The 14,053-nt window shown below is 52.3% G+C and overlaps 1 protein-coding gene across 34 annotated transcripts in view; it reads left to right on the top strand.

Annotated features, from left to right (window-relative positions):
- The window catches only part of PHLDB1 (pleckstrin homology like domain family B member 1), a 46,338-nt gene that overhangs the window by 25,525 nt on the left and 6,760 nt on the right, over positions 1 to 14,053 (top strand). For 16 of the 34 annotated variants that reach the window (XM_074335355.1, XM_074335364.1, XM_074335361.1 and 13 more), the window contains 12 exons: positions 2,868 to 2,978; positions 3,112 to 3,201; positions 5,488 to 5,661; positions 6,127 to 6,267; positions 7,670 to 7,810; positions 7,981 to 8,083; positions 8,548 to 8,592; positions 9,257 to 9,551; positions 9,678 to 9,768; positions 11,754 to 11,900; positions 13,570 to 13,686; positions 13,949 to 14,051. In XM_074335355.1, the coding sequence (XP_074191456.1) occupies positions 2,868 to 2,978; positions 3,112 to 3,201; positions 5,488 to 5,661; positions 6,127 to 6,267; positions 7,670 to 7,810; positions 7,981 to 8,083; positions 8,548 to 8,592; positions 9,257 to 9,551; positions 9,678 to 9,768; positions 11,754 to 11,900; positions 13,570 to 13,686; positions 13,949 to 14,051 (1,558 nt within the window). The remainder of the gene's footprint in view (positions 1 to 2,867; positions 2,979 to 3,111; positions 3,202 to 5,487; positions 5,662 to 6,126; positions 6,268 to 7,669; positions 7,811 to 7,980; positions 8,084 to 8,547; positions 8,593 to 9,256; positions 9,552 to 9,677; positions 9,769 to 11,753; positions 11,901 to 13,569; positions 13,687 to 13,948; positions 14,052 to 14,053) is intronic. The other 18 variants (XM_074335376.1, XM_074335379.1, XM_074335375.1 and 15 more) reach the window with 7 other exon arrangements.

The raw sequence follows: 14,053 nt of genomic DNA, 5'->3' as shown, positions 1-14,053 counted from the left end.
GAGCAGGAGAGGGTGATGGGCAGGGATGTGTGTGTGTGAGGGTGGGAAGTAAAGTTGAGAAGAGACTGTTAAACAAAGGTAAGGAAGATATTGGGGAGGAGGATGGCTCAGGCGGCTGACATGCCTGTGGCTGAGACCTGTGGGTCCATGTACACACGTGCATGCTTGTGCAGTTTACCTGGCTAGAGTGAGTGGATGAGAGGTGAGGGCAGTGAGACCGGGTAGAGGTGTCAAAAAGTGGTGAATTGAGTGCTTGATGGCCAGCCTGGGCTGGTGGTAAGTGGGGCGCTGCTGGACCTCCCCCTGAGTTCAGATTCCTTGCTTCTCTCCGTGACAAATGCATACACTTCCAGATGTGAGGCAGATGAAAAGAAGAAAACTAGCATTTCCCAAGTACATGGGTATGTGCCAGGAGGCTTCCTTGGGTTATCTCAAGCTGACCTTAGGACGGTCTCCTAAAATCAGCACGTGTTTTTTTTTAAACTTTATTTAAGTGTGTTGTTCCAGGACCCATCAGCTCGAAGTCAAGTAGCGGTTTCAATCTAGTTGTGGAGGGTGCAGCTCACAGTAGCCCATGCAGGGATCAAACCGGCGACCTTCTTGTTAAGAGCACAATGCTCTAACCAATTGAGCTAACCGGCCGCCCCAAGCCAGCACTCTTAGCCTCATTTATATACAAAGAAACCAGAGCTCAGAGAAGCCACAGATTTGCCCAAAACCTCCCAGCTTATAAGCTGCAGAGCCAGAATTGGAACCCAGGCCTGCTTGGCCTAAAAGCCGCTGTTCCTTCTACCCTCTACTGCCCTCGGTTAGGAGCTGGTACTACTCTGGTTTCTTCTTTCTTTCTGGAGAGAATGCATCAGGGAGCTGGCACTTGTTTGGGAGCTGGCACTACCCTGGTTTCTTCCTCTTTCTTCCTGGAGAGTGCATCAGGGAACCTTTAGATCAGCCAATACCATCCATTCGACATCCTCGTGGGTATAAGGTCCAAGTAGTTTGGGAGAGGTCAGTACTATTGGACTGCTGTTCCCTCCTCCCTACACCCACCCTGGCCCCTAGGAAACTGGAGCTCAGCCATTGAGACCCAGGGGTCATATTCCTCCCCATGCTCCTCATGAGCCTTGCTCAACTGCCATCCCCAGGCCCCCAGTGTTCCACCCACCCCAGTGTCTGTCTGCCCTGGTGCCTTGTGGAGGCCAACAGATCTGGTTCTAATCCTAGGTCTACCACTTACTAAGATGCCTTAAACCTCCTACCGTGTTTCCCTGAAAATAAGACCTAGCTGGACCATCAGCTCTAATGTGTCTTGTGGAGCAAAAATTAATATAAGACCCGGTCTTATTTTAATATAGAACCAGGTATAATATAATATAATATAATGTAATATAATACTAGGTCTTAGATTAATTTTTGCCCCCAAAGAGGCATTAGAGCTGATTGTTCAGCTGGGTCTTATTTTCAGGGAAACACGGTAAGTATGGCAATGTTCTTATCAGTAAAGTGGGCATAAAGGCACCTGCCTCATAAGAGGGTTAAAAGAGGTAACAAATACAAGAGATGTAGCAGAGTTCTGGGGTCCTAATAGGTTCTCAACAAACTATAAATGGCAGATCTTGGCCTGTTTCAATCTTTTTTGGGGGGCTAACCCCAGATTAGGACAGCTTCCTTCTTCCCTCTGTCCTCTCCCATATCTTGCTCTTAAGGATGGTGGTTTAAGGCCACCTCTTTCAGGAAGCCCTCCCAGGATTAACCCAGTCCATTTTCTCCAGCCCCCATCCTTTTAATTACCTTTTAGCACATGATTGCTGAGCCAGGCACTGTGCTAAGCCCTATTGGGGATATGGAGACAGAAAAGACACTGGACCTGCCCTTGGATTTGATAGCCTGAGTCAGATGGTAGTGATGGAGACATACATTCACAAGTAACAGTAACACTGGGCAAATGGTGACACGGAATAATTTGAGCACAGAAGGAGGCGCGAAAAAATTGAGTTGTGATCAAAGAAGATGTTAGAGGAGAGATAGCATTTGGTCTGCTTTTGGAGGGTAAGTAAACTCTTGATGGGTGGAGAATATAGAGATAGCGCTCCTGGGCTAAGGGAACAGTTTAAGAAAGGCCTGCGAGTTTACAATTACACAGCTGTGTGTACATCATGGCCAAAATGAGAGGAGACGGAGGGCTCAGGTGCGAGGGGAGCTGAAAAATGTAGACACAGTTCTAGGACCCCCTGACTGCCAGCTTAGGAGTTTGTGCTTTATCCTGTGAGTAATGAGGAGTCACTGAAAGATTTTCAGGAGATAAGTGATCTAACCTTACTTGTGGGTTTTTAAAAAATTGTTTAAGTAACATATGTTCTTAGAAAGACTAGAAAATTCAGGTAAGCGAGCAAACAAAAACAAACCTTGAAGGCCATTTTAGGAAGGTATTTGTGGCAGTGTGGAATGGGTCAGAAAGTTGACAGAGTTGGAAGCAGGAAGCTGGTGACAAAGTCCGGGCTTGGAAAGCAGAGGGCCTGGATTTGGGTGTGGCAGTGGAGGTGGGATGCCGGGAATAGGGCAGGTGGAGAACTGTTCCCTATCTCTAGGATTCTGGACATGTTGACTGTGGAGGTGGAGGGAAGGCAGATTTGGGAACTTGGGTTCTGGCTGGTGTGCCTGCTAGCCCAGGGGTCACTGGTTGAGGGAGGGGTGAGAGAAGGAGCTGACCTTAGCAGCCTGAGTTTTCTGGGGTGAGTTGAGGCCAAGCAGAAGAGCTGGTTGATTCCCTTCATCTAAGCCCAGGGTCTCTGGGCAGGAGAGACAGCCAAGCCTTACTTTGAGCTCAGCCATCTCCCCAGGGCCTGCCTGACCATCCCCATCTCCTTCAGGAGCGCCTGGCAGTCCTGGATAGTCAGGCTGGGCAGATCCGGGCTCAGGCTGTGCAAGAATCTGAGCGCTTGGCCCGGGACAAGAACGCTTCCCTGCAGCTGCTGCAGAAGGTAGCCCAGCCGGGTGGGGTGGGGTGGGGGGGTTTGTTGGGGTTGGGAGGGGAATGCAGGATTCCTCTTTTACTTGGTCTCCCTTGCTATCATTCTCACTCCTTTCTGATTCTCTACTCCTTTGGGCTTGCAGGAGAAGGAGAAATTGACAATGTTGGAAAGAAGATACATCTCACTCACTGGGGGCAGGCCTTTTCCGAAGACCACATCGACCCTCAAAGAGGTAACATGGTTGGGTCAGCCCCAGCCTCCGGCCCAAGGGGGTCTCCTGGGAGGCTCTGGAGCAACATGGGGCACTTTCACCTCAATGGCTGAGGTTGAGTATGGGGACATTTTCCTAAATTGGAGAGATATGAGTAGGAATGGTCCTGCAATCCGGAATTTGACCTGCTATGGCTACCAGCTGCTTTTTAGTTACTTTTCTGGGTCCCAGGAGCCCACCAATCCTACCATTTTGGGTGACTGAGTACATCGTGAGGAGGATGGGCTGTTCAGAGGTTTGGAAATGGCCAGGACTCGGGAGTATCGAGATCTAGGGATCCTGGTCTTGGAGATCCCTGGACTTCAGTGTAGAACTAGGCTCTTGGCTCAGAGGTGGGCATTAAGGCCCCTGAACCCATTCTTTCCTGAGTCTTTGCACGTCTGGTGCGTGAGGTCCAATGAGGACACGCCTAGTTTTCTGAGCTCTTTCCCTTCCTCCCTGCCTCACTGCACAAGCAATTTAGGTTTGGGATTGGGTGGCTGGGCTGAGTGTGAGGTCTGAGGCCCCTCACCACACACCCTCTCGATAGGCTGAACTGCTCATCTCTGAGTCCTTGGAGATGGGGTCAGGGACTGTTCCCAGGGTCTTCTCGGGCGGGCACCTCCTCTGTCCCCTTAACCCCACCTGCTTCCACTCAGCTTTGCCCCAAAGCACAAGAGGTAATCATAGCTAACCTCCTGCTCTGCTGTGCCCACATTGCCTCTCTACCTGCTTGCTGAGCTCCTGCCTATAGTTTCTCCCAAGCGCCCAGCTGAAGGGTGTGTGACAATAATCCTTTGGCCAGAGTTTGCAAGTTTGAGTGAGTGTGCTGGTGTGCTGTAAGTTTCTGGGCAGCCCATAAAAAAAATTAGCATCAATTTGCATATTACTTTGCATGTATTCTGCATGCCATTTGTCAGTTCTCACAAACACTGGACCCTCCAGCTCATTTTCCTTTTCCATGACCCCTGGAGGTCAGTTGGCCTCTGGAGGCAGGTCAGGATGGTCAGTCTTCCTTTGGATAGGGCAGGCTTAGGGTCCTGTGCTTTGATTCTGCCTGTATTTTGGATGTCTCCCATGCCCCCACCACCTGATAAGCTCTGGGTTCTAAGGATGTGCTCAGGGAACATGACAGTCCCTGTCCTCCTGACCCACAAGCTGGCATCTTTCCAAGTCCTCACCTTGGGTAGTGGGCCTGCTTTTCTGCCTGGGATTTTAGCTGCTCCCTGCCAAGGTCTCTTTTTCAGAGGCTGCCATGCTCAGGCCCTAGTGGTGTCTCTACCTTCACCCCTTCCAGCCCCTGCCCCAGCAGATGGGGTACAAGGGGACACCTGGAAATGATGTGACTGTATGTGTGTGCCCCACTAGGGATGCCCAAAGTATTGGAGACAAAAGAGTTCTCTTGGCGCTGGGTCCTGGTCCTTGGTAGGTTCTTGGAAGGCCCTCCCTAGGCTTCTTCGCATGTCCCCAGCCCAGGGGAAACCCAGGGATTGGCCCTCAGGGTCTGCCTGGGGAAGGACCTGGATGCCACGGCAACCTCAAAAGTGGGGGTCAGGAGGAGCATTCAGAGAACCTATTCTACCTGCCCTTTTTCGGCCCCCCTCACTCCCATAGCTGTCTATGGCCACAGTGGGCAGCCAAGCTCCACACCCCTGCTCTGGATTTTGTATGGAGTGGAGTGATGGCTCTAGGGCATGGGGTGTGGGTATTGGGTACTTGGTTGAAACCTGTCACCCTTTTCTCTACCTACCCCTCTTTTTCCCACTGGGCACCCTAGAGTATGTGAGCCTGGCCGAGGTTCTCTAGCTGTGCTCCCGCTCAGACCCCTGTGCTCCTGCCAACTCCCCCAGCGTGCTCACACAGCCCCTGCTTGACAGTGAGGTACCAGCCACCTACTGAGCCCCCCTATGCCCAAGGGCCTCCTTGTGGATGCCCTAGATTGCCCCTCAGGCCTGGGTTGGGGGACAGCCAGGTCTGTCTTCATCCGTGAGGGAGAAGGGCAACTGGCGTGAGGGGCGTTGGGAGTGGTTCCCTCTTCCGCAGGGCCTCGGGAGCTTTCTTCAGCTCCTGACAGCTCAAGCAGGGGCAGGCCTTCTGCTCTAGCATGAGGGCATTGTGCTGAGAGGACTCTGGCTTTCCTGGGCTCTGCAAGCCTCTGCTCTGGGCTTCCTGCTCTTGCTCTTCTTTTGTGCATGGGCAGGACCATTTCTTGGGTTCCAGTTCCATTAACCTCTTGTATTCCCTCTTGCGTCCCGGCCTTCCCCCAAGTACCTGACACTTGAGCAGCTAAAGGTGATGTGGGGCACCTCGCCCATGCCCACAACCCCTGCGCCAGGCCCGCCTCTCTGGGCCCCTGCTTCCTGGGACCTGGTTCCCACCACCTGCCTTCCTCCTGTGCTGCCCTCTTCTTCCTCCTTCGCTTCTATCATGCCTGCACCCAAGGTTGGTGGTCTGTGTGTTCCTGTCACCCCCAGCCCTTTTCTGGTGTGGCTTTGTGTGTGTGTGTTTTGCCCCTGCTCACCCGACTTCCCAGCTCTAGGCCAGCCCCAGGAGAGTGCTCAGTGCCTATGGGCGCTGGCTGACTGGCATCATGGTTGGCATAGCACATTTATGTGTTTTGAGAGTTGTGCCCTGACTATTTCTCTTTGCCCTTAGCACATTCACAGCAACTGTTTTTTCACTATTTTTCTCTTCCTTTTTATGCTCTCCTTTCCCCGTACTCCTTCCCTTCTTGCCTCACCTAACTGTCTATTTCCCTGATAATGGCCTTTCTTCACCCTTCCTCCATCCTTCCGCTTTCTTCTCCCTTTCCTTCCTTCTTCCTCCTCTTTCCTTTCTCATTTCCTGACCTTTTCTCTCCATCCTTCCCCTCCTATACCCTGGCTCCCTCCCCATGCTCTCCTCCAGATGGAGAAGCTGCTGCTCCCTGCTGTAGACTTAGAGCAGTGGTACCAGGAACTGATGGCCGGGCTGGGGACTGGCCCCACTGCAGCCTCCCCTCACTCTTCCCCCCCGCCTCTGCCTGCCAAAGCTTCCCGTCAGCTGCAGGTAACCCCTTCCTTTACTGCCCATCACTCCCCTGTTGCTGCTCCTCTTTTTTCTGGGTACCTTCTGCCAATCCATCAGTTATACATGCCACCTTATGTGATGGGGGAGGGTCAGTCCAGCCAGGGCAATATGGGACCTCTGAGAGGGCAGTGAGGGTCTCCTCATAGGTAACCATCTTGATATTTTTGGCAGCTGGAGAGCCAGCTTCATGAGTCCAAAGGTGACGTAATTGACTGTCCAATGGAAGGGGGTTTGGGAGCAGTGGTCAGGTTGGGATCTGTTTGGTGTCTCGTGCTGGGCTAGACTGTGGCTCTGCTCTGTGCTTGGTAGCCCTCAACCCCAGAGCGTCTCACTCATTATGGGAGCCTGACACACTCTTGAGCTTCTTGAAGCTGGGACTAGTGTGTCCTGGGAGAACTGCCAGCATTTTGCTCTTGTGGTCTCCCCAGGGATGACACTTGGAGACAGGACAGAGAGGAGCAAAGACTTTGAAATGACAGTCCTGAGGACGTGCCCAAGTCTCCTCAGAGTTGCCATGGAGGGTATGGGCCTACTTGAGCCTGCAACAAGCTGCTGACCGTGGGGGTGGGGAAAGAGTATTTGGATAGTCTTCTCCCCCAAGTTTCACTCCACTAACCTGCTGTAGTGCCTGAGACCTCACCATTCAAGATTCATTCCTTGAGTGAAGGCATTGCACCTCTAAGACTGTGATCTCAGCTAAAATTCCATGTTCCCTTTGGGAGGAGTTTGGTAACATATGTGGTACCTCTCCTTTGACCTAGCTGGTTAGAAATTTCTGTGTTTTGATTCATTTAATTGTCACCACAGGCCTTTGAGGTAGATATTGTTAACATTTTACATATCAGACACTGGGCTCAGAGAAGATAAGTAATCTCCCCAAGGCCACTCAAGTAGGAAGTAGCAGAGCCTATGCCGAGTCACCCAACATTAGTGCTGTGAGCGAGCTTGGCAGTTATTTAGTCTAGCTCTACCCACTCCTTTTGCAGATAAGGAATCCAAGGCCCCGAGTGGGGAGGTGCATAGCCTAGGGTCACACAGCATGTTAATGGCAGAGCTTGGACCAGAGGTACCCCAGCTTCCAATTGGTCTTCTATAGAACTCCGCCCAGCTGATGTTAACTCCTTGCATGGGTCCATTTACAAGGTTCTTTCAAAATGCAGAGTTGGACCAGGGATTGGTCCAAGGAGCAACAGCCTGGAAAGGAGGCTTGACAGCTACCAATAACATGTCATTGGGTGGCCCAGGAGGCTCAGTGCTGCTTCCAGCTAGAGACAGGGGCCTGGAGCCAGAGCAATACCTTGGACCACAGCCAGCTTAGGTGACATGGGGGTGGTGGCAGTGAGGGAGCTGGAGTTCACCAGGCAGTATCTCTTCCCTCTAGGTTTACCGCTCCAAGATGGATGGTGAGGCCACCAGTCCCCTGCCCCGCACCCGCAGTGGCCCCCTCCCTTCTTCCTCTGGTTCTTCTTCCTCCTCCTCCCAGCTCAGCGTGGCTACCTTGGGCCGTAGCCCCTCCCCAAAGGTCTGAGGACAGCGGATGGGCTGCTTGTGTAACAGGGTGGTGGTGGTAGGGTGATGGAGGCTGCTGGGGAGTCTGCTTTGGCTACTGGGGAGACGCCAAAGCCACCCCTGAATGTCTTGGGGGTGTGGTCTTCTGAGCCTCAGGTCCCAATGCTCCATCTCCCTCCACAGAGTGCTCTGCTCACCCAGAATGGTACAGGCAGCCTTCCTCGCAACCTGGCAGCCACGTTGCAGGACATTGAGACCAAGCGCCAACTGGCCCTGCAGCAGAAGGGTGAGTGGCTGCAATGCTAGCCTACCTGCTCTCCTGGGAGCCCTGGATATCTGCTCTGCACCCCCCTTATCCATTCCCACACCTTTCACAGGATGTTTTTCTTTAATTGGGATTTAGGCAAGAGCAGAAAGGATTTAGATTAGATGCCTAAAGAAGAGCTTCCTGGATATTTATCAAAAGGCAGGGGACTAAGGGTATGGGGGGCTGTGAGGTCTTTCCTTAACAGCCCAACAAATAGGGAAATGCTTTATGACCTGAATGGGGATAGGTATTGCCCTGTCTAGAGGCAGGGGGATGGACTTGACCTCCAGAAATGGTTCGCTAAGATATTGGCTCTGAGAACCCAGGAGTCCTTGTTGCTTGTGTGCATTTTCGTTGTTTGAAAGCCCATGTCCGTGCTTCTATCTCCTCTCATCCCCTCTGTGTCTCTCTATTCTGCCCTCTGCTGGGGTCCCCCACACCAGTCAAGTTGCTTCCTGCTGAGCCCCTCCCAACTGACGACCCAGCAGGTAGAACATTGGTCATTGAGGACATTGCTTTGGCCAGGCAGCCTCTGCCCGGGCATCTGCATGATGTATTCTGCCCAGGCCCCCACTATCCGCAGTCAGGCAGGCTCCCAGGCTGAGCTAGGTAGAAGTGGCTGGCTGCCTTACCACTCGAACTGAGCTCTCTGCTGCCTCAGCGGTGCTCCGCCTTGCCTATCCTTCCCTCTCTGCTGCCACTGCTGCTCTTGCTCTGCATCGCTGCTGCTGAGTCTGCATTTATACCCTGGGTGCTCATGGGGCTCCCACCATCTCTTCCTTCTCCCTTCCCCAACAGGCAGGGTGGGTGCATATGTCCCCACCTATTCAGGCCTTGGTTGTGAGCTGGAGCCACCTGGCCGTCATGCTGCCAGGGCACCACATGGGCAGGATCAGTTCCCTGTATGGGCTCAGGATGCAGAAAGAGTGCTGAAGCCAGACTGCATGGCTGTGGCCAGATGTGCAGGCGACTGAAGCATTGGCAGGGCAGCTGGACCTGGAGCTGTGGGGGCTTCAGGGAAGCTGGTGGGGGCTCATGTGGGTGCCCTGTGTTAAACTTTCCCTGCTCACCTCTTCCCTCTCTCTGTGATGGTGCCAATGTCCTTCTAGATGGGTGGGTGCCCACTGTGACTCCCACCTGTCCCTCCTGTAGGGCAGCAGGTGATTGAGGAGCAGCGGCGGCGACTGGCTGAGCTGAAGCAGAAAGCAGCAGCCGAGGCCCAGTGCCAGTGGGACGCCCTGCATGGGGCGGGCCCCTTCCCAGCAGGTCCCTCGGGCTTCCCACCCCTCATGCACCACTCCATCCTGCATCACCTGCCAGCTGGGCGGGAGCGTGGAGAGGACAGCGAGCACGCCTATGATACACTGAGCCTGGAGAGCTCTGACAGCATGGAGACCAGCATCTCCACAGGAGGCAACTCTGCCTGCTCTCCCGACAACATGTCCAGGTACCTGACCCCCACCCCATCCCACCTGATGGTGCCAACTCTGCCCTCCCCCACACCGGACCCACCGCTTCTGCCAGACTCCTCCTCAGCTCCTCGATACACCCAGTATTCCCCTTCCCTCTTCAGTGCAAGTGGCCTAGACGTGGGGAAGATCGAGGAGATGGAAAAGATGCTGAAAGAAGCTCATGTGGAGAAGAGCCGGCTCATGGAGTCAAGGGTGAGGCAGATCTGGGTCACAGAGGCAGAGGCAGTGGGGGCCCCAGCACTACCTTCCACCTGCCAAGGGCCTACAGTCCACCCCAAGCTGTTTCATCCACATTATCTTGGCAACATTCCCTGGAAGAAAGTGTTTTAAAGTTGGCATTCCTCAAGTGGGGGGATAGGGAGGCTTGGTGAGATTCCATTTTTCACAGCTCTTAGGAAAAGGGGAGGCAGCACATGAATTTCCCGTGTGGGAACTTGCAGTCTCTGTGTGTTTACTTCTGTGGACGTTTTGGCTACCACAGGGATTTTGATTCTTGTCTGCTTGAGTGGCAGGTCATTCCTCTTGGGGATGGTTAGGAAAAGCAGTAACTGGGGGTTGAGGGATAGGGACAGAAGAGAAGGCAGATGTCTAAGCCAGAGCAAAGGCGTTGGCTGGGGGGCCTTGGGGAGCAACGGGAGCTGAGAGAAGTCATGTCGCCTTCACATGGGCCTGGAGCTAGGGCACAGTAAATAGGGAGCAGTGGTTTATCCTGGATACAGCCAGGCTGAGGAAACCAGGGCCTGGAAGGGAGTTAGACAAAGGATCTGCGGAAGCTGTTCTATCTCCACCGTCCCACACTCTGCATCTCCTGAGATGAGAGGGAGCCAGAGAGCAGGAGTCAGCAGCTAGACCACCAGAAAAGAAGGCCTCTTAGCCTTATTCATGTCAGAGGAGGGCAAATTTATAAGCTGCTTTTCACAAATGGAGAGAGAGAAAGAGGAGATTTTGCTAAGTTTTGCGCTGGGAAGAAATGGCAAATGGAAGTTATGGCATAAAGGTCGTTGTCGTTGATTAAGACATGCACAACATCACCGACATGCTCTGTATTTAATGATTCGTTTTGATGACTTTAAAAATCTTTTTTTTTTTTTTTTAAAGATTTTATTGGGGAAAGGGAACAGGACTTTATTGGGGAAGAGTGTGTACTTCCAGGACTTTGTTCCAAGTCAAGTTGTTGTCCTTTCAATCTTAGTTGTGGAGGGTGCCATTCAGCTTCAAGTTGTTGTCCTTTCAGTCTTAGTTGTGGAGGGCACAGCTCAGCTCCAGGTCCAGTTGCCATTGCTAGTTGCAGCGGGTGCAGCCCACCATCCCTTGCGGGAGTCAAACCGGCAACTTTGTGGTTGAGAGGATGCGTTCCAACCAACTGAGCCATCCGGGAGCTCAGCTGCAGCTCAGCTCAAGGTGCCGTCTTCAATCTTAGTTGCAGGGGGTGCTGCCCACCATCCCTTGCAGGACTTGAGGAGTTGAACTGGCAACCTTGTGGTTGAGAGCCCACTGGCCCATGTGGGAATAGAACCGGCAGCCTTCGGAGTTAGGAGCACGGAGCTCTAACCGCCTGAGCCACTGGGCCGGCCCTAAAAATCTTTTAATAATGGCTTTTATAAGTTCAGTTTTTCCCATAAAATTTGAAGTTCGAGTACAGATTTGGAGTTTCTAATTTGGAGTTTCAGAGGGCCCTAGTGATTAGGGAGGGACCATTGAATATATTCATTGTCAAAAAACGTTGTTTAGATAATCCATGTTTTAGGAATTCAGATGAAAATTGTAAGAGCCCCATTAATTTATTGAGTGTTTCCTTCCTGCTGGAGTCAGTGATGGGCATTTACATATACAACCTCATTTAATTTTCACTATGATCACACAGGAGTAGGCACTCTCGGCCCCATTGTATAGACGAGGCACTTGAGACTTAGGGAGTTGAAATTATTTTGTCAGAGTCCCAGAACTCACACTGGTGACTAAGCCAGGATTTGAAGCCAGGACAGTCTCACTTTAAAGCATTTACCCTTTACCAGCAAAGTCCTTGGAGAGGGTTGGTTTTCAGGATGATGCCTCTTCGTGCCAGGCTGCCCTCTGAGGTGGGTGCCTCCTGTGGCTCTGCCCTGTCCTGAGGAGGGGTGGCCAGGGATTGGAGGAAGAGGGCAGCTGTGGGCACTGACCCCTGGCTTTGGGGACAGGAGCGGGAGATAGAGCTACGGCGGCAGGCCCTGGAGGAGGAGAGGAAGAGGAGGGAGCAAGTGGAACGGAGGCTGCAGAGTGAGAGTGCTAGGAGGCAGCAGCTGGTGGAGAAGGAAGTCAAGATGCGAGAGAAACAGTTTTCTCAGGTAAGTGGGTGCTGGGGTACAGTGGGTGGTTGGCTGGAGGGTGAGGCTGTGGAGAGGTAGGGACATCCCAGGGTATCTCTTCTGGGCTGTAAAGCCTGTTCTACTCCCAAAAAGATTGCTTTGGCTTAGCACAAGCAGAATTCTACCTGGGACTCGTTTAGCCCCAAGGAACATAGACCCAATGGGCTTGTTCAAGTCAGTGTGTGTCTGTATGTTGGGAGTGAGTGGGCAGATGACCTTGCTGACATCTGGGGTCAGAGAAGATGGTCTGGATAGGCCTCTCAGAGATGGGAGCTGAGAATTGGGCATTAGGGTGGCTCCTCTTGGCCTCTCTCGAGGGCCTCATCTCTGCTTCCTGAGTCTGTGCTGCACCGACCTCCCACTTCCCTGATGACCTCCTATGCTTGGTGCTTCATGCTGTCCTGCCCCTCGCTCCACCACACCTTTTGGCTCTAGGCCCCACCACCAGCAGGTGACCTCGCTCTGACTGTTGGTTTACATCTGCAAGAGAGAATTATACTAGTTTATCCTTGGGGCAAGAATTCCTCCTTGTACAAGAACCAACTCTGGGTTTTTTCCTTACACAGGAGACTTGAACAGAACAGTTAAAGGCAGAAGGATAAATTAGGTTGGGTAGGGAAATCTACCCATGTCTCCGGTCCCATTTCTCCGGAAATCTACCCATCCTGGCCCCTGTGAGAGCCTGAGGGAGGATTCAGACAGTCTGTCCCTTCTATTGTGTTTCTATAGGCTTCCCCAGAGCGGGAATCCCATGGGCTCTACCCCCAGTAGTGACCAGTAATCACAGCTCCCTGAGTTCCCATGACGCAACAACGTAAATTCTAAGGGGTAGGCTCCTTGGATTGGGTTTTAAAATTAAGAAATAATCAGAAACTGAGTTTTGCCTCTGTGCCTAGAATCTTTGTCATATGCCTAATTTCCCTCTCCTGCCTCAGTCATTGGCCACTTTGGGACTCTAACCCCCTGCTCTGGGCTGAGGCATTGCTGCAGGAGCCACCAGTGTCTGCTGTGGTTGGTGGGTGGAGTTAACTCATCTTTAGGGTGTCTCCCGGAAGTTTTACATCTTGTATTTTCTTTCAGTAATTTGTTATGTTTCATTTTGTTGCTGTTCTAATGTTCTTCCCAGAAAGGAAGAGTAGAAAAAACTTCCAGTTGGCTGAGAATTCTAGTTAGTATCAGAATTTTTGAGGTAGAACAGGCCTTAGTGATTATCTAGTTCAAAGCCCTTGTTTTACATATAAGGAAACTGAGGCCCAGAAAGGGGGTATGACCCAAATAAGTTCTCATGGGAAGTCAGAGACCAGATTTCTTATTGGGCTTTTCTTCTCAGAGCATGTGTATATTTGGCCTCCAGCTTTATTCCATTCAGCCAGGAGACAGAGGGGCAGGGACAAGACAAGGTTGGCTGTGTCTTGGTCATGGGTGGGCAACTTAGGCATAGATTCACTGAGCAGTTTGCCCAAACCTAAGCAGTCAGCATAGGCATGCTAAGTGTCTGCTTTTGCCACAGGCCCTGTGAAATGAGAGTGACAGCTATAGGGGTAGGGAGGGAGTGATGGCAATCTGTTGGGGGTTCAGGACTGACCAAAGGGCCTGGGCAAGGATGGAGAAGAGAAGAGAGCCTACCAATCCTGTCCTCTGCTCCTAGGCACGACCTCTGACCCGTTACCTGCCAATCCGGAAGGAGGACTTTGACTTGAAGACCCACATCGAGTCGTCAGGCCATGGCGTCGACACCTGCCTGCACGTGGTGCTCAGCAGCAAGGTACACGGCCTGCGTAGCCCTGCGGTGCTGAGGAGAGAACCCCATGGGCGGAGGTACCTACTGCATCCTCAGAATGGTGGCCTCAGTTTCTCCCCTAACAGCAGAGGTCTCTGTCCCAGGACCTAGTATGCTGACCTGAAGAGATGTTGGGGACAGCCTCCTATGAATACAGGCACATGTGATGGCACTTACATTGCTGCTCAGGGAAGAAAGGTTTAAGGGCTATGCATCTGGATCCTTCCTTACTCCCACTTCCCACCAGGTCTGCCGTGGCTACTTGGTCAAGATGGGCGGCAAGATTAAATCATGGAAGAAGCGCTGGTTTGTCTTCGACCGGCTCAAGCGCACCCTTTCCTATTATGTGGGT

This window comes from Rhinolophus sinicus, linkage group LG06 (genome assembly GCF_036562045.2).
Source record: "Rhinolophus sinicus isolate RSC01 linkage group LG06, ASM3656204v1, whole genome shotgun sequence".
NCBI lineage: Eukaryota > Metazoa > Chordata > Mammalia > Chiroptera > Rhinolophidae > Rhinolophus > Rhinolophus sinicus.
This window is presented reverse-complemented; position numbering and strand designations above follow the sequence as displayed.